This window comes from Acartia tonsa, chromosome 8 (genome assembly GCF_053477335.1).
Source record: "Acartia tonsa isolate MP-2025a chromosome 8, ASM5347733v1, whole genome shotgun sequence".
In the NCBI taxonomy this organism is placed as follows: domain Eukaryota; kingdom Metazoa; phylum Arthropoda; class Copepoda; order Calanoida; family Acartiidae; genus Acartia; species Acartia tonsa.
Window position 1 is genome coordinate 7,493,291 of NC_137267.1, and position 19,811 is coordinate 7,513,101.

At 34.1% G+C, this 19,811-nt stretch overlaps 1 protein-coding gene and 1 pseudogene across 2 annotated transcripts; both read left to right on the forward strand.

The window, feature by feature from the left end:
- Positions 1-1,394: 1,394 nt before the first annotated feature.
- On the forward strand, positions 1,395-17,809 carry LOC145325907 (SWI/SNF complex subunit SMARCC2-like). The gene is made up of 20 exons (XM_080168908.1): positions 1,395-1,501; positions 1,838-1,948; positions 2,373-2,565; positions 3,054-3,134; positions 3,525-3,638; positions 3,870-3,972; positions 4,352-4,465; positions 4,811-4,927; positions 7,700-7,771; positions 8,322-8,429; positions 9,019-9,079; positions 9,956-10,100; positions 10,641-10,758; positions 12,541-12,885; positions 13,389-13,545; positions 13,954-14,057; positions 15,526-15,625; positions 15,792-15,889; positions 16,249-16,359; positions 16,965-17,809. The coding sequence occupies exons 1-20, from the start codon at positions 1,420-1,422 to the stop codon at positions 17,334-17,336; spliced, it is 2,706 nt and encodes a 901-aa protein (XP_080025034.1). The 5' UTR covers positions 1,395-1,419; the 3' UTR covers positions 17,337-17,809.
- Positions 17,810-18,695: 886 nt separating this feature from the next.
- Positions 18,696-19,588, forward strand: LOC145325641 (SWI/SNF complex subunit SMARCC2 pseudogene; annotated as a pseudogene). The gene has a single exon (XR_013881536.1). The product of XR_013881536.1 is annotated as an SWI/SNF complex subunit SMARCC2 pseudogene (transcript).
- The last annotated feature ends 223 nt before the right edge of the window (positions 19,589-19,811 follow it).

A 19,811-nucleotide genomic window follows, 5' to 3' on the forward strand; every position in this document is an offset into this window, starting at 1 on the left:
TTCATCTATGTTTATTAAATGTCGTCGTTTCTGTTGGAAGATTTTTATTTTCTCATAGACAAACAAAATTTTAGAAGATTTTTTAAAAATTATTAATTTTTCGAAGATTTTTTATTTGAAATAATTAAATATTTTCAATTCTTTTTTAAAATTAAAAAGTTTTATTTAAAGTTAGAATTAATCTAAGATTATAAAAGTTATTAGTCTATGGTTGAGCTCCTCAGCTTGGCTCGAGACTGGGCTAGCCGGTGAAAACAACAAACAAATCCCGGCTGCCCTACGATGGAATAACAACAAAAAAATGTTTAAGTTATATTTCTGGTTAATTTAAAGTGATTTATAGCAAACTGAAACTCCAAAATGAATTAAAGATGCCTAATTTTATTAGTTACATGTTTTATACCTTTTTTATTCGATTATTTGTTTTAAAATATAGAAAATTAGGATCTTGTTATAATTCAATAATATTTAGTCTTCTTTTAGAAGTGAATTTACTCTATGATTCGAAATGTCCGTCTGTCTATTAACTACGTCAAGTAATAAACGTAATTTCTCATATGCCATACAAGATAGTAGATTCCTAATTTCCTGCTATTCGTATGCAGATTATTGAGTATCATTATTTTCATATTATATACTCTTGTGATCGACCGTCCGTCTGTCTATCTAATTCTCCCTAAATAGTTACTTAATTAATCATTTATATTATTCATACATTTGTGATCTTTATTTATATTAAATAGAAAATTTGATGTTATTTCTTTGTTCAATGGCCTAGTTTCAAAAGTAAATTTCAGGTGTAATTGTGTCTTTTCATTTAGACACCTTAATTCAAGCGAAGTTTATCGATAATTTTAGAATAATTTAATTTCTATCTTGATATTGTTGTTATTTAGTTGTAATTGTCTTCATTGTTTATTGATGGATTTCAAAAATATAAACTGAATGTTTTGATGTATTTGTTTGTTTTTCGTTTTTAGAATTCTTTCTAGTGAAGACACTTGTTTCTCTTGAAATTTTTATCAATACGCCCCTAGAGGCCTCTAGGGGCACTTGAGAGGGGGGGAGTCGAATTTGATAACCCATTTTCTTATTTTATATTTTAAAAGAAAAAGTAATAAAAAATATTTTGGGGGGTGGTAATTTTTTTTTGGGGGGGAGGGGGGTATTTTTTATTTTTGTTTTTGGGTGGGTTGGGGGAATGTCCCATCTCCCAAGAAAATAGTTATAAACCTTCTCGGGACCTGTGAGAAGTTACCTTGTTAAGGAGAACCCGATCGGTTCAGCGGTTAGCGAGATCCTTCGGTACAGACAAACATCCTGTTACTTTAGTACAAGGATTATTGTTGTAGTCTTGGTTATTACTAATCTAATAAAAAATTGTTTAATTTTCAGATATTTGAGCAGTGAAGAAATAAAATGTCAGGGACACTGGAGCCGCGAGAGAAGGGGGGACCCATCCAGAAATTCTGGGAGGACAACAGCGCCATTTCTCAGCTTGGTAAATATATTTCTGCATTTATAAGTCTGTTACCCTTTGCTGTTTATTATTTTTGTTCCATTTCATACTTCCTCTATAAAAAAAACTTACACAGGAATTAAATAGAGTAAATAGGACTGTTCAAACAAAGTTTATATAATAACCTTCGTGTTTCCATACTTAATTTCAAAAACTATTTTTTGTATTGATCACCGAAACGGTCAATTTCCTTTTAATTTCAAAGAATAATCCTAAAATCCATCAGATGATATTTTAAGGAAATACAGCTCCAGTGCCTAAGCCTCTAGCGTAGATAATGTTATTTTTTCCACTCTTTTAAGTTTTTTATTTGTTTAGAAACCATTAAAACCTGGTTGATGAAGAATGCTAAGAAGCATGTCTCAGCTGACCCCCCAACAGCTAAATCATTGTCCCAACTTATCCAACAGTTTCTTCAGATGCAGGCAAGTTGTTCTTGTTTTAACTAGGGAGGGAAGTGATATTGGGCTGTTTATTACACTAGTCCCCAAGGTTAAATTTTAATTCGTTCTTACTCGTTACCTTATTTTTTCAACTTTGGGTACTTTTCTTGAATTTTAATTGGTTGGTTCATTAAGTTGAGTGTCTTAACGTTTCAACCACTAATTGTAATCTACAGTCGGGATAATTTTGTGTGTCATCATTTGGGAGTTGCACAAATCAAATCTGGGCGTGCAGTCGCTTGTGTCACTAGTCTGTATGTTTGATATATATAACCAAAAGCTAAAAGAAATAGACTGTTGACGTGAAAGATATATAGTCAATTTCGTTAACTCACTCGGACGGACAAACCAAACGAGTAGCTTCACTGCCATTAAAATGAAAACTAATTTAAACTTTGATTTGCAGGAAGATTTTCTTGGAAAAGGCGCCAAAAACCCGCCTTTCACTCGTCTCCCCCTGTACCTGTTCTATGATCTGAGTCCTGGTGGTACCCTGGCCCACATATTTTCTGGCATGTACAAATATAAGAGTGAACAGGGATGGAGGAGGTTTGATCTGCAGTCACCCAGCCGCAAAGATGCTAACCTGCAAATGTGTCAAAAGTAAGCTTAAATAAATATTTTGTTTCACTAAATAAAAAACATGATAAAAAGAAAACGAAAGCGAAAAAATGTTGATTCTGCCTAAAAAGTTTTTACTTTACTGAATGATATTACCTACTTAGCCCTTTTATAATTTTTTACTTGAGATGAAATTTTATACAATTTTCTCGTATTCATTCGAAACCGATTATATCCAGTGGATTAGAACCGGTTTTCATCCATCAAAAAACTTTGTCTAGTATCGTATTATCCAGTTATCTATGAATATAAAAATGTACATTCATAAGATTTAAACCATTTTTTTAGCCTGTGCCTTCGGCATCTCGGGGCTAGAAAAACTTATTTTAATTTTATAATTGTACATTTTATATCCGCGGAAAGCTGTTTATAATACTATGCGAGAAATAACTATTGTCTACACAAAAAGGCAAAGCAAGTTTAAACTTCCACACAAGGAATTTTTAAAATGAATTCTTTATTTTTTTCAGGGTTGAGGAATTTCTGAAAACTCAAAAGCTGTTCGTTCCCCCAAGTTGTTTCTTCAAGAAAAATGTCAAAGACGCGGACAAGTAAGTAGAAAAGTCAGTGATTTCCGTCAACATGCCTAGTCGAGCCAGAACCCCCCCCCCCCCCCCCATCTTTACTCCAATTCATTTAAAAATTAATTTAAAATAGAAGGGTGTTAGCTTTGAATGAGTTTGTGTTTACTTTAGGTTAGGTTTTATTATGAGTACAGGGTAGCCCACCAAGGCTAGGGCCTTCTGAAGAGGTCATTAATAAAGAAACAAAATACCTAAACTGTATGATGATGAAATACAATTGACGTAGGATTAATAATCCTATTTCATAATTTATTTCATTTTATTTATTAAAACTAAAATTGAGTCGATAACCTCAAATTAGTGGACGTTTAGGTATTATGAAGTCCACCACTTAAAATCTAAATAAAACTTTTATAGAGAGAAGTGCAAAGAACTTTTGAAGAAGAAAGGTGGTACTGTTGCAGATAGTGAGGAGGATGCTACTCATATTATTCATCCTAAAGTTGAACTCAACATGGATCTTTATGCCAGGTAATTACGCCCCTCGAGGCTTTCAGGGGAAATAGTGGAAGTGGTGTATAAGTCGACCTTCAAGAAACTTTGGTTAGGGTGGTCATTTAATGTCTAGGGGCAATTTCTCATGGGTAATTCTCATTCCCTAATAGTTTTGAATATTCCCGGAACCTATACCAAGCTTTAGAATAAGAATACATATATAAAAAAAATATTTTGTATTTTTATAAGAATGATTGAACTTTTTAGGCCAGTTTTCAAGCGAGGTGACAAGTGTTTGGTGCACTTTTTGATGATGCCTGATTCCCAGGACAATTGGGGTACATGCTACCCGGAAAATGAACCATCAGAAGTAAGTTTACATAGTTTTAACTCAACCTGAAACAAAAATATGCAATAAAAGTTTACATTTTTGTCCTTTAACTTGCAATATAAGTAGCTCAGCTACTTAACATTTAGAATATGAATAACGTTTTCTTATCCATTTGCTTAAAAACTTTGGGGTCTTTTATTGAATTTTGATTGTTTGGTTCATGAAGTTGAGTGTCAAAATGTTTCAACCACTAGTTTTAACAAACAGAAGGGATAATTTTGTGTATCATCATTGGGAATGTTCATCAATTTATCGGCCATTGTCTTATCCCTTTAAATCTCTGATTCAAAGCACAATGAGTAAAGTTGTGACAATTTTGATATTCCTTGAACAAGTACAAAAATATACATTGTCCTAGGACCCCGAGGAAAGAGAGGAGTTATACCATGTGTCTGTAGATTGGTTGCTCGAGTCTGCCCCATACAACGAGTGGCTCAACGAAGAGGATTATCAGCTAGAAGAAAATGGAAAGGTATGCACTTGCACTTGGTTTGGGAAAATCCGATTTAAAAAAACCAGTAGATTTTAAAAAGATAATATGGGCAAGGTTAGGCCGTATATTCATATTTAATCGGAAGCAGATATCCGGTATCCGGCTGAAAACCGAATATTGGAGAAGCAAAAAAAAGTTTTTGATAATGGAGTTTTATTATAAGGTTAAAACTTAAAAATTAAGTAAATAATAATTTGAGCCAACTTCTAAGCAATACATATAATGAACTATTACTACCATTTGATTATTTCTATTTTCTTGGTTAATTTTAATCTATTATACCTACATTTTTTGATATAGCCAATTCATGATTCTTTATTGTAGGTTAAAGTATCTGAAACAGCCATGACCTATGATGAATTTATCGCAAGTGAAGAGAAGCCGGATAAGAAGAAGAAAGGAAACTCCAAGAGAAAACGTAGCCCCAGCCCGGCACCTAAGGTATATTTTGATTGATTGATTGATTGGACAGTAACACTAGTAGAGTTGGCAATCCAAAATCCACAATCCGTCGAATTTTTAGACAATTTTTTTAATCCGAGTCCGCAATTTTAAGAACGGATTCGTATTGTTAATTTCTAAGACCTTTTAAGCACTTAAGAATTTTTTAAAAAATATGGCAGACAAAAAACACAATACCTAAGTATTTTATTGTTTCTTAAATACAAGTATAATGGTGTCATCCCAAGTTTTTTTTGTGTATTTTATTTTTACAGTAGCTTTTCATGCTTAGTTTAGGTGAGGTTAGGTTAAGTTAGGTTTGTAAAATGACTGCACTAGGGGCTAGAATTTCTTTTATTTTTAAAAAGACCTTCTAAAATATTGCTAGAATCCGTAATCGGCAAAAAAACAAGAATCCGCAATCTTTATTTTTTTTTGCGGATTTTCGTAAGAATCCGAATCCGACCCAAAAATTCGGTGGTTTGCCAACCCTAGACACTAGGCAGAGTTTGTTGAGGTTAGGTTAGAACCCAAGATGTTATATATTTGCCTGGAGGGAGGGGACATTGGAATGTAAATTAAACGGATACCCAATGTTTTATTAAAAAATTCTCATTTCTTGGCACAAAAACTAAATGAAGTATTAAATCTCGATTGTTAGGTACAAACTAACATTGTTTCAACTTTCAAACAATAATTTTAAGCATCAGAAAGGGATTTTTTGCGCATTCATACAAAAAATTATTGTCTATTGTCTTATCCCATAAGATATCTTCTATTAGACCGATTAATCAGCTGATGTGCCCCTAGGGTTTAGTGGCTCTGTACCTGAAAGGGAGTGGAAAAATAGCCTAAAACCAGACTTTCCTTTAGGTACAAATGGGATAATTTTACGAATTCTTTAAAAATTCAGCTTTTATTGTTGATTCAGCTTGAATTATTGTCTAAAGAGAGCAAGTAAAGAGAAGAAAAAAAAAACAATAATAGGGACCATTCTTCTGAAAAACAATAACTCGATGTGAAAGTTTTAATGTTAGCAAAAAGACTATATTAATAAGCAAACATATTCAGTTGTTATTTTATTGTGTACTAGCGGCTTCGCCCCTAGCCTCTAGGGGCTTTGCCCTAAGAGGTTTGATCAAACCAATTTTTCGTATTTTAGATTTAAAGAAAAATAAATAAAAAAATTGGGGGGAGAATTTTTTTTTTGGGGGGGGGGTAGTCGACCCCATTATTTTAATTTTTTTTTGAGTGGTGGTATTTTTCATTTTTTTTGGGGGGGGGATATTTTTCATTTTTGGGTGGGTTGTGGGTGTCCCACCCCCCAAGAAAATAGTTATAAACCTTCCCGGGACCTATGAGAAGCTACCCTGTAAAGGAGAACCCGATCGGTTCAGCGGTTAGACAATAAAGACAAATACCAGAGTAGCAAAGTATACCAAATCAGAAAGTCAGACAGATAGAGTAACAATACACATAAGATATCCCATCATACAAAGTAGCAAGGTTTATTTTTGTCTAAAGCTTAAGATCTCAACAACTTATGAACTGATTGAGTTCTCCTTTTAGGGAAAGGTCCTGGGATGCTTTTAGGCTATCTTATCATGTAGTTTTAAGCCTTAGGCTTGTTTTATGGTATTTTTTCTTTCCATGGCTTCTTCTTCGAATACAGAGTCCCTAAATGCTAGGGGCGCCGCCGCTAGTTTGAACTAGTATTCCATATATCAATCTATCTGGAAATAACTTAAATACAGGATGCTTAATATGCAATGGAAATACTTGCATTTAAATATTTCATTATAGAGTTGCTTCACTTATAACATTGTACCTAATGGTACTAGGAATCCATATAACAAAAACAAAAATCAAGTAGATAGGATGGTGCAATACATCGTTTCAAAAAAAAAGTTAAAAATGGACAGACATATAGACTTTATACCTGTGGTGTGGTTATAATCAGCGGTTAACTTTTATTAATCGTCCTCGTGTAAACTTCAATCTTTATGTTTCATATTTTTCTAATTTTAATTCAATAAAACTTGTCTAAATTGATAAAAATAATGAAAAATATTTTCAAATATTATCATCTCTCTCTCTCAGTCTCCTCTTTAGTATTTCTATTGTTATGATATTGTGGTGATCCTTTTATTAAACAATCTTTTAATAAACTATTTTTATTTATTTTCAACAAAATGATAAAGATTAAATTGATTAACACTAACAAGAGAATTATTTTTGAGGTAGGTACCTACTTAGTACTTATTTAAGTTTCCAATAAAATATTTTTTTTGCTTGAATTTCTTTGTTTTTACCAATTATACTTGAACCCAAGTTTTGTTAACACGTTCTCTTATTCGTCGGCTTTTACTAGATTTTTATTGGTTGGTAGTGTCAAATTTTTTCAACCAATGATTTTTATCTTCAGAAAGAATAATTTTGTTTCTCGTATTCATTCGAATCCGTTGGATAGAAACCGGTTCTCATTCATACGAAAAAACTATGTCTAGCATCGTATTATATCCAGCTTTCTACGAATATAAAAATGTACAATTATAAGATTAAAACCAGTTTTTTTAGTCCGTGCCTTCGGCACCTAGGGCCTAAAAAAACTGGTTTTAATCTTATAATTGTACATTCTATATCCGCGGAAAGCTGTTTATAATGCGATGAAAGAAATAACTATTATCATCATTAATTCATTAGTGATGTACATCAACTTATTATCCAGATTGTCTTATCCCTTTAGACCCCTGAATATTATTATATTTTTAGGGTAAGAAGGGTAGAAAGGGAAAGAAGAGCAAGAACGAAGGAGATGAAGATGAAGACCTTACTGCGGACATGGTGAGTTGTTTAGTAGCTACGCTCGCCTTATAGCCCAAAACCTTCCATAAATCAAATCTAAACCAATGAATTTATTACTACTTTGATCTTACACCAGCTTATCACGTACTCTAGAAAATGAAACCTGTTTTCATCCCCTTCCCTTCTTCTGGATGAACGAACTGACCTATAAATGATGTCCGTGTTAGCAACCTAAATTGACGTTAATTTTTCCAATATCATAACTTCCACGTGTAGGTATTCAATATCCATTTTTAAACCTCATTTCATATGTGGAACGATCAGTCAGGCAATATTTTAGATTTATAATATTATTTCTCGTATTCATTCGAATCCGGTGGATAGGAACCGGTTCTCATACATATGATACGAATATAAAAATGTACAATCATAAGATTAAAACCAGTTTTTTTTAGCCCGTCCCTTCGGCACCTCGGGGCTAAAAAACTGTTTTTAATCTTATAATTGTACATTCTATATCCGCGGAAAGCCGTTTATAGTACGATGCGAGAAATAACTATTATTTTTGTTGATGAATTATTAAATCTAGGAGGATCCCCCCGCAGAAAATCAGATCACAGAGGTGAAAACTGACGCGCAGCCAGCCAAAGGGTCAACCTACATGGATATGGATGAGGGAGAACCACAAGAGGGAGAGGTAAATTAGTTAGATAGATAAATTGAGAGGTTGTAAAAAATAGATGAATTAACAAGGACGTAGTCGTACATAAAGATACCAAGACTTGTGATAGCCTAAGAGGAGGGATACCTACACACAAGAAGATCTTATTAATTTTTAGTGCACCTCTCAACCAAATCTTGCTTAATTGCTGTACATGATTTTATGGTCAAGCGCCCTACAACCAGCCCTTTGATTGCACGACCTTTGTCTGAGAAGTACTAACTGTGCATGGTAGTGAGTTGCGCCTGCTTTAGGTCAAGACATTTAACTATTTATTTTGACTATTTATTTTAACTATTTTTGTCGCGCACCTGACATAGAAGCAGTGGGAACAACTTTTAACGTTTTTGCTTAAAACTTTTTTGTTTGTTTTTTTTGTTCATAATTATCTTGGATAAATTAAAATTAAAAATAGGGTAAATATAGGTATGTTAAGATTTTATTAAGTATTTATATTTAGATAAAAAGAGGGGGATGGGGGGGAATAGTATTTAGAAACAAAAAATAAAAATAAACAAATCTTAACTCTTAAAATAATCGTTGAAATTAAAATCTTTATTTTAAGGAGGAAGAGGAGAAAGAAAAGAACGAAGACAATGTGACAGAACAAACCCACCACATTATTGGTAAGATAAGTTTTAATTGTTAAGTTGAAAAGTATAATATGTAGATATAGTTCAATGGGGAAAAAAGTTTTGTTTTACCTACTCTTTTTAAAAATATTGCGAAATTCTTGCTTGGTTAGATATAAAATTAAAGGAATGAGAATTTTCTGACATTTTGTTGAGGTAGTTTCTTTCTTTAAGAAAAAAAACTATTTATAGATTAATATAGTACTTTCATTCAAAGTGCCTTGTTTAGTACAGAACATCAGAGTAAAACAATAGAGGGGGAAGGCGTTGAATAACTGTATGTCCCCAACCCTGTGCTGACTTTCAATTGGGTCTTTAAATATCGGCCAATAGCGGCGTGAATATTAACACAGCAGTCACTACAAAAAAAAACAGAAATAAATTTGCTAGCAGACGAAAAAGGTCCTTACACTGGATCTGGGTAGTTGCATTGGTTATACATACATACTTTAAATGTATCCTTATACTAAAGTAACAGGATGTTTGTCTGTGTGTCTGTGTGTACCAAAGGATCTCTCTAACCGTTGAACCGATCTGGTTCTCCTTAACAGGGTAGATTCTTATATGTCCCGGGAAGGTTTTAACTATTTTGGGGGACGGTACCACCACACTCCCAAGAGAAATGACAAAAAAATTCAAAATTTTCTTAATATCTGGGAGACTTCAATGTAACATAAAGAGGTATCCGTAACATAAAGAATTATCGTAGAGACTTTAACAAACAAAAACATAAGTGCCACTAGAGGCCTCTAGGGGCGTAGCCACTAGTTAATTATTCAAACAGAACCCCCTTTCCCGCCTTGGGATAGTTACCAAGTCAGTTTTCGCCAATTTCTAAAGTTTTAGATAAACGTCCTTGTTTTGTTTCAGTGCCAAGTTATTCTGCCTGGTTTGATTACAACAGTATCCACAGTATTGAGAAGAGAAACCTGCCAGAGTTCTTCAATGGCAGAAATATGTCCAAAACTCCAGAAATATATTTGTCCTACAGAAACTTTATGATTGATACCTATAGGCAAGTATTTTTCTCTTTTAGAAATAATATTAAAAGTTAACTCATATCCAATAAAACTTCTTTCCTGTCATTTGTAAAACCAAAACTCTTCTAAATTAAACAGTATAGTTGTCTATGGAAAAAAGTTTGTTGTCTAACAAACTCTAAAATTTTTGTTGAATTTAAAAACTATGATTAGCATCGTATCATATCCAGCTTTCAACGAATATAAAAATGTATAATCATATGATTAAACTAGTTTTTTAGACTGGCCTTTGGCACCTTGGGTCTAAAAAAACTGGTTTTAATCTTATTATTCTACATTCTATATCCGCGGAAAGCTGTTTATAGTACGATGCGAGAAATAACTATTATTGGATTTTTAATGTCCTTGGCGTAAGGAAAGTTTAAGACAATACCTACCTAATTTCAAACATTATAAAAGAATAAAATTTGCATAAGATTTTCAAGACTTTTTAGAAAAGAGTTTGTTGTGGTCATTTTCTGGACTTTTTATTTCTACACATAAGATATACCTAGTAAATTTTTGTTTTATCCTAGGTTGAATCCAACAGAATACCTGACCTCTACAGCCTGTAGGCGTAATCTTGCTGGTGACGTTTGTGCAATTATCAGAGTCCATGCTTTTCTGGAGCAGTGGGGGCTTATCAACTACCAGGTAAATTAAGCTGTGTGTGTGTGTGTGTGTGTGTCTGTGTGTAGCCATAGTTTCTCAGTATTAGGACCTAAGTAGTCATTGAGTAAAACGTGACAATTTTGTATAGTTTTCAAGGATCAGCTTAAGCTCCACGCTCTTTGCGGAGAGCGTCATTCATTACGGTGACTTGATTGGGGACACTTGCCATTCCCGGCGGGGATGAGGTAATAAAGAATAGATACAATAAGATATCTAGTCAAGTCATAAAGTCAGCTGTTGATAGAGTCTAAAAAAATCAAAATTGTTATTTAAATTGCCCTTCATTAGTTAACAAATAAAAGAAACATTTTAGGTTTTTAAAATGTTTTTTAAAGATAAGAACCGGAAATTATGAATTAACCGGTAAGGGGCATTACCGGTAATTTTTTACCCACCTTCAGAAAATGACATTTTTCTCCATGTTCTAATCGACTGACAGAAAAAAACACAAAATCAAATTTGTTCCTTATTAAATTGCCTACAAAAAAGTATAAAATGAAATTTTTTGTGAGATGAATTTTAAGGGTACTTTTTGGGTCTCAAAGTCGGACAAAATTTTTTTTTTCCAAAAATTTTTTCACCTAGGTGTATAAAGATCGACCTACACAAAAATTGGTAAGACCTAGAACTGATCCGTAAAAACCTTTTGAACTAAGAATTGCCCACTCTTTCTAAATCCGTTGAGAGCTTAAATGTAGAGTTAATATTTTTTTCAAAAATGACCAAAGTTCGCGCGGGGTATTTTTCGGTAACGTCGAAAAAAAAATTTAAATTCGATTTTTAAGATCAATTTTCAGGTTTTCTTTGGTAAAATCTAAAATTCAATATGGGCTTTTTAAGAATTAGGCCAAAAAGTGAATAGAGCAGGTTTTTTTATATAAAAAAAATTAAATTTTATTTTTTAAGAAAATTTTTGTGAAAAAAAAATCGAAATTTCTCGTCTTTTAAAAAAAATGATTTTTGACATAGAAGGAATAGTCCGATCTTAATGAAAATTTTTGTGGATAATCCCTATAACCTATACTGATTATGATTATTTATGTTTGACTGGCCGTTTGGCCGTTTTTCATCGATTTTTTTTAGGTTGAAAAGACGTTACCCACAATGCCCCACCGTGGGGCATTTATCGGTAATTTCTTTGAGTCCAATTATGACAAACTTCTAAAAGTCCTAGGATAACGTCCTATTAGGACCTGATAGTCCTTTCCGTAAGCTTTCTAATGGTCTTGGTCCCATTTTAAAATATTAATATTTACCCCATTTTTTTTTCAAAAAACCGAAAAAATTACCGGTAATGCCCCGCCTCACCCTATTTAAGCAAACAAAATTTAGCATAAATGGATATTTAAATCCCAAGGTATTAAATTTTCTCACGGGTCCAAAAAATGAATTTAAATGAAAATCATATGTACCATTTAAATCAAAATAAATCGTTCCCACATTCTAAAAATTTTCCCACGCTTGACATTCTTGAAAAATGCTAAATAAATGGACATTTAAACAAACCAAAGATCGCGTTTTTTGCAATGGAATGAATCTTTTAATGATCAACGTCTAATTTACATTTTTAATTACATGCACAGATAAACGGAAATTAACGAAGACTTTGAATTGTACCTTTGAGTGTTTTTGTATAATGTCAATTTGTTTCGATAAAAAGATAAGAATATAAGTTAATAGCAGATATTTCGCATGCATAAGTTTTCTTTTTTTACTCTTCTGTAATGATTTTTTATTTATAATCATGATTATTATTGATTTAAGGTTGATATAGACGCGCGCCCAACCGCCATGGGACCGCCACCCACCTCCCATTTCCACATTCTGGCGGACACACCCGCCGGCTTGGCGCCCGTCAACCCACCACGTACCCCACAGCCGTCGGCCGCCCGCACAATGCTCGACCTAGACGGCAAACGGGTCGACAAACCGGATCCGGACAGGAAGCCGGATATCGGCGGCGATTTCGGCCTAAAAACCGACATTTATGACAAGAGGAACGCCATGATGAAACGGGCAAATGCCGCGTCAGCCAGCAGGGATTGGACACAGCAGGAAACTCTGCTGCTCCTAGAGGCTCTGGAAATGTACAAGGACGATTGGAATAAGGTTTGTGAATTTTTTTTTATTTTCCCTATTTGTGTAACAAAATGTCTGTCTGTGTGTACTGAAGGACCTCGGTAACCGCTGAACCATAGTTCCAGGGAATGTTTATAACTGTTTTGAGGGAGGGTATCTTAAAAAGTAATAGAAAAAATTACGCCCCCTTTCCCATAAAGTTTTTTTTTCTGAAATTTGGCTAAGTTTTATCTAAAGGTAACTAATTCTGTCATTGTAAATAAACAAAATCATGTCTCTTTTATACTGGGATGGAGGAGACATTGGGCTGTTTAAAACACTAGTCCCCTAAGTCTTATAATAACGTTTTCTTATTCGTTGGCCTAACAACCTTTGAGACTTTAATTGAATTTTGATGGGTTGGTTCATTAAGTTTAGTTTCCAAACGTTTTAACCACTAATTTCAATCTACAGAAGGAGTAATTTTGTGAATCATCATTGGGGATGTACAGTACATCAATTTATCTTCCATTATCTTATCCCTTCTTTTATAGGTGTGTGAGCATGTTGGTAGCAGGACCCAGGATGAATGTATCCTCCACTTCCTGCGCCTGCCAATTGAAGATCCCTACCTGGAGGATCCAGAAGCTGGCAGTGGTACAGGAGCTCTGGGACCTCTGGCTTATCAACCTATTCCTTTCAGCGCATCAGGTACACATTTCTGAGTAAATAAAAAAAAGAGGAATATTGACTTTATGGGAAATTTAGGGGAGGGGGGATTAGTCGACAATTTAGTTAAAATTTTGGTTTCCAAGTCTATTTCTCTTTTAAGGTTCAGAGGTACCCTATCCCAATATATTTATATACTTCCCTGGATCTTTAAGAAGCTTCACTGTAAAGGAGAACCATATCGGACCTGCGATTAGCGAAACATTTCTACATGAATGGACATTCCTTTTATATAGAAATATAGGTTGTGTGTGGGGGTTTAATAAAAGATCTAGCTAACCACTGGATCGAGAAGGTTCTCTGCTATTTATCTTTGGAGGGTGGGTTTTCAAATTTACTCAAACCCTAATTGTCAGTTTTACAAATATTTATAATGTAATATTTCTGTAGGCAACCCTATCATGTCAACTGTAGCCTTCCTTGCTAGTGTTGTGGACCCCCGGGTAGCGGCTTCAGCTGCTAAAGCCGCTATGGAAGAATTTGCCAAAATTAAGGTAAATATTTTTTTAAGACTACTGATCATGGAAAGAAAACCAAGTAGCGGGTTTCGTCGTATTTTCACAGTAGCTTATTTATTTTTTTCTAGCACCTGCGGGGGGCTAATTTCTTAATCCTTCGAGGCAATCATTAACATTAACCCAAAGTAACCTATCTTAACCTATTGTGAAAATACTACGAAACTCGTTACTTCGTTTTCTTTACATGATCTAAAAATACAATTATCCTTATTTATTTAACAGTAAATTACAATAAAGTTGGTAATAATAAATAATCTCATTAACTTTCGTAAAATAATAATTTTTACCCAAATCTTTTGACGCCAGTTGTACTAAATGTAATTATAGTTTCTGCTCAAATTAAAAATGTCTAAGATTTTGACACAAGTCATAATTACTTTTTTTTCATATTTTTGCGTCGTAGTGTTAACATCTTAGGTAATATTAATGTTATACAAGTTGAAACGTGTATTTTCAAAATAGATTCATATAGCAAATGTTTTTAATTTTCTTTTTATTTAATAATAATCTAGGGGGCAATGTATTCAAAGTGGTAGATAGGGGCAGAAAAATAGCCTAAAACCATCCCAAGGATTAAAACATCTCTGGACCTTCGTAAACCTTCCTTAAAAAGGAGAACTAATCAGTTACGATGCTATGGATTATCTTAAACTTCAGACAAAAAGAAACCTTACTACTTTATATAATAAGAAACATGCGATATATTTATCAATCCATATATGAAATGTCGATATTTGTGTCGTAATACCTATCTCGTATACTGGTCGTCCGATTGGGTTCTCTATATACGTTTCTGGCAAGGATTTTATTTAAACATTCTATTATTTGAAACATTTTCTGTCTAAATTATAATTCTTTTTATATATTAGTCATTTACAGGGAGGGAGGGGACATTTGGCTGTTAATTACATCTGTCCCCAAAGTTTTATAATAACGTTATTTTTATTCGTTGACCTAACAACTTTGGCGACGTTTATTGATTTTAAATGGTTGGATTATTGAGTTGAGTGTCCAAACGTTTCAACCACTAATTGTAATCCATTGAAGGGTTAATTTTGTGTATTATCAATTGGGCTTGGGATTGGCCAGTGTCTTATCCCTATAGATCCCAGAGCCATTCCAGATATCTTAATGTAGAATTTCTAATAGGGTTGGGCCGGATACTTTTTTGGCCGGATTCCGGATATCCGGATAGTTTCAATATCCGGTATCCGGCCAGATATCTGGCGAACGCTCGATATCCGGCAAATTACCGGATATCCGACCGGATAACCTTATATTCGGCAGTAAAAATCAGCCGGATATCCGTTATCCGGATAGTTTTAATATCCGGTAACCGGCCGGATATAAAAAATGGTCGGATATCCGGCTGAACCGGATATCGAAAATGGCCGGATATCCGGCCGCCGAACCGGATATCCGGCCCAACACTAATTTGTATTAGGATGAGGTACCACAAGCTCTTCTGGACTCACATATGAAAAACGCCAAGGAAGCCCTGGCTAACGGAGAAACTATTGACACAGCTGGTCTTGATAAGTCAGGTAAAAATAATTCATTACACAAGACAAATAATGATGTCCTCTTTAAATCTTATATATTTTTTTAAAATTCAACAAAAGCTGACTGTAATGCGATGCTATACATAAATATTAAGATGTCCGGCCATTTATCCAAAGATTTAATTTGTATTTTGATGTATTTTTTCAGGTATTGCTGGCACAGAAAAAGATGTTACAGAAAGTTCTCAGGAAGATAAGGATAAGTCAAAGGACAAGGATGAAAAGATGGATACCAGCGATGATAAGGTATTTGATTTTTAGATACGAGTCTTTGCTTTAATAAAAAAATTCTTGAATAAGTTTTTCGTAGATTTAAAGAAAAATTGAAAAAAAAATTTCTTGTGGAGTGAATTTTTTTGGGGAGTGGGATTTTTTTTAAATTTTAGGGGGTTGGACGTGTCTCACCCTCCCCCCATGAAAATAGTTATAAACCTTTCCGGGACCTATGAGAAGCTACCCTGTTAAGGAGAACCCGATCGGTTCAGTGGTTAGCGAGATCCTTCGGTATAAACAGACAAACAAACATCCTGCTACTTTATTATAAGGATTACGAGTAGTTATCTACGCAAAAAAATCTATAAAACTAACATCATTATTACCTATAGGAAATCAAGAAGGAAGATGATGATAAAAAGGACGATAAAGATGGCAAAGATGATAAGAAAGATGCAGAGAAAGAGAAGAAACCAGAAACAGCTCAGGACAGGCTGGTTAAGGTATTCATTTTAAACATTATTTTGAGTTTTAAAAGCTAATGATCCATCTCTAAAACATTCTAAAAACAGTTGGAATCAAGAATAGTTATGTATCGTATCTTATTATAGACAGTTATCCGCGGATAAAATGCTAGCCAGGGCCTTTAGCCCCTTGGGTCTAAAACAACTGGTTATAATCTTATATTTTTATTTTAATAATCGTGGAAAATTGTAATACTATGCCATACATAATTTTTCAGTATGGCTGAAAACAGATTCTAATCAAGCTGATAATAATCGGTTTTGAAGCCATACTGGAATTTTTTTCGAATTGATTCAGTTCGTTGTCTATATACCTATAAATGGTATGGAACAATACCTAACTATTAAATTGATCAACAACCCTTACTTCCAAAAATTAACAAGATACCTAAAGTATTTCATATGTTATTATTTGGGTTTCTATTTTCAAAAATTCATATCCATTAATCCTGTTAATTAAAATACTCATCTATGTATAATGTATATCCCATTTTTTAAACCGAACAAGTAAAAATATAGTACATTTCTTTTAAAAGATGTGTTACTGTATTATTGATTTTCTACAAGTTTTTACTTTTTTTCAGGATGGACAGCTGCAAAGTGCTGCCTCCTCAGCCCTGGCCAGCGCAGCCGTCAAGGCCAAACATTTGGCAGCTGTTGAGGAGAGAAAAATCAAATCCCTGGTGGCGCTACTTGTAGAAACCCAAATGAAAAAGCTTGAAATTAAGCTGCGCCATTTCGAGGAGCTTGAAACCATTATGGACAGAGAGCGCGAAGCGCTGGAATACCAACGCCAGCAGTTGATACAAGAACGACAACAGTTCCATTTGGAGCAGCTGCGCGCGGCTGAATTCCGCGCCAGAACGGCGGCCCAGACACAGCTCAATAATGGGGACAAGCCGGCGGTACCGGGCGCTGCTGGTACGCCAGCCGCCGCCGGTGCTCCCTCATCCTAGTTAAATTAATGTTATTATGCGCCCTTGTGGGGAATTTTTCACAAAAGTGTACCAAATTATTACTCGAATCTACCCCAAATACCAAAGGATTAATTCTAATTCTTCACAGATCTATTTTTGTCATGCTATTGTGAAAAATTCCCCTCTCCCTTTTTTTGCAGAATCATGTTTTGCATAGGCCACTCAAAAGTTTATGCTTCATAAATAGTATTAAAAATACCTGGTAACAAATATGAAACATTGCTATTACCATTTTTTTTATATGCTTTTGTATGATTGTAAAATGGCATGAAAGAAAATAGTTCGTCGCATTTTTATTTTTTTGAGTTTAACTTTTAAGTAATTGAACCTAATAATTGTAAAAAAAATACAAAAAATGTAAAAATATTGTATTTGTAGTATGGTATACTATTCATAATATTTATATGTACTCTTACTACTATCTTTATTCAAAATAAAGAAAAAAAGACAAATTGGTTGTTTTTTGTTTGTTTGTACCTATGCAAAGCTGCTCTTTGAATAGTTTTGTCTGTTAGTTGATAAGTCTGTTGGAATGTATTTAGTGATGGCAATCCGTCAAATTTTTGGGCCGGATTCCGGATTCTTAAAAGAATCCGTCAAAAAATGGCGGATTCCGGATTCCTATTTGGCGGATTCCGGATTCTATCAGTATTTTAAAAGGATTTTTTTTTTAATTTAAAACATTAGGTGCTACATTAGTACATGTGTCCTAAAAATTAATGTTCTTAGTGTTTTCTATAATTCACTTCCGAGAATCGAACCAGAATTTATAAGATTTTATAATGATTATAATCTTTGCCTTCAAAAAGCGGGAGTTGAAAGAAAAAACTCAAGACGCAAAATTTTAGCCTACCAATTAAGGATCCGAATCCGCTATTAAAAACGGATTCGGATTCCAAAATTGGGCGGATTTCGGATACGGATTGCCAACCCTAATTTTTAGAGCACCATATGAGAGAGAGACATGGCTGTCAGAACAGGTGGTTTGGTGCAGGTTTGCCCGGGGGTGTACATCTTCTTCTTCTCCTCCCCGGATAGGTCCACTGCAGAAAAGCTTGCACCCTTGGACCATATCAAAGTGATTAATCCGGAAAAATTGGACTTTAATTTTATACTTTATGAAATAATTAATGATTTAGTGTGATTTTAACCCAGGGCATATCAATGATTTTGAGGTATGCTAAAAAGTACAAATATTTGATTAATATACTGGAGAAATAATTGCTGATTATAAATTCATATCCATTAATCCTGTTAATTAAAATACTCATCTATGTATAATGTATATCCCATTTTTTAAACCGAACAAGTAAAAATATAGTACATTTCTTTTAAAAGATGTGTTACTGTATTATTGATTTTCTACAAGTTTTTACTTTTTTTCAGGATGGACAGCTGCAAAGTGCTGCCTCCTCAGCCCTGGCCAGCGCAGCCGTCAAGGCCAAACATTTGGCAGCTGTTGAGGAGAGAAAAATCAAATCCCTGGTGGCGCTACTTGTAGAAACCCAAATGAAAAAGCTTGAAATTAAGCTGCGCCATTTCGAGGAGCTTGAAACCATTATGGACAGAGAGCGCGAAGCGCTGGAATACCAACGCCAGCAGTTGATACAAGAACGACAACAGTTCCATTTGGAGCAGCTGCGCGCGGCTGAATTCCGCGCCAGAACGGCGGCCCAGACACAGCTCAATAATGGGGACAAGCCGGCGGTACCGGGCGCTGCTGGTACGCCAGCCGCCGCCGGTGCTCCCTCATCCTAGTTAAATTAATGTTATTATGCGCCCTTGTGGGGAATTTTTCACAAAAGTGTACCAAATTATTACTCGAATCTACCCCAAATACCAAAGGATTAATTCCAATTCTTCACAGATCTATTTTTGTCATGCTATTGTGAAAAATTCCCCTCTCCCTTTTTTTGCAGAATCATGTTTTGCATAGGCCACTCAAAAGTTTATGCTTCATAAATAGTATTAAAAATACCTGGTAACAAATATGAAACATTGCTATTACCATTTTTTTTATATGCTTTTGTATGATTGTAAAATGGCATGAAAGAAAATAGTTCGTCGCATTTTTATTTTTTTGAGTTTAACTTTTAAGTAATTGAACCTAATAATTGTAAAAAAAATACAAAAAATGTAAAAATATTGTATTTGTAGTATGGTATACTATTCATAATATTTATATGTACTCTTACTACTATCTTTATTCAAAATAAAGAAAAAAAGACAAATTGGTTGTTTTTTGTTTGTTTGTACCTATGCAAAGCTGCTCTTTGAATAGTTTTGTCTGTTAGTTGATAAGTCTGTTGGAATGTATTTAGTGATGGCAATCCGTCAAATTTTTGGGCCGGATTCCGGATTCTTAAAAGAATCCGTCAAAAAATGGCGGATTCCGGATTCCTATTTGGCGGATTCCGGATTCTATCAGTATTTTAAAAGGATTTTTTTTTTAAA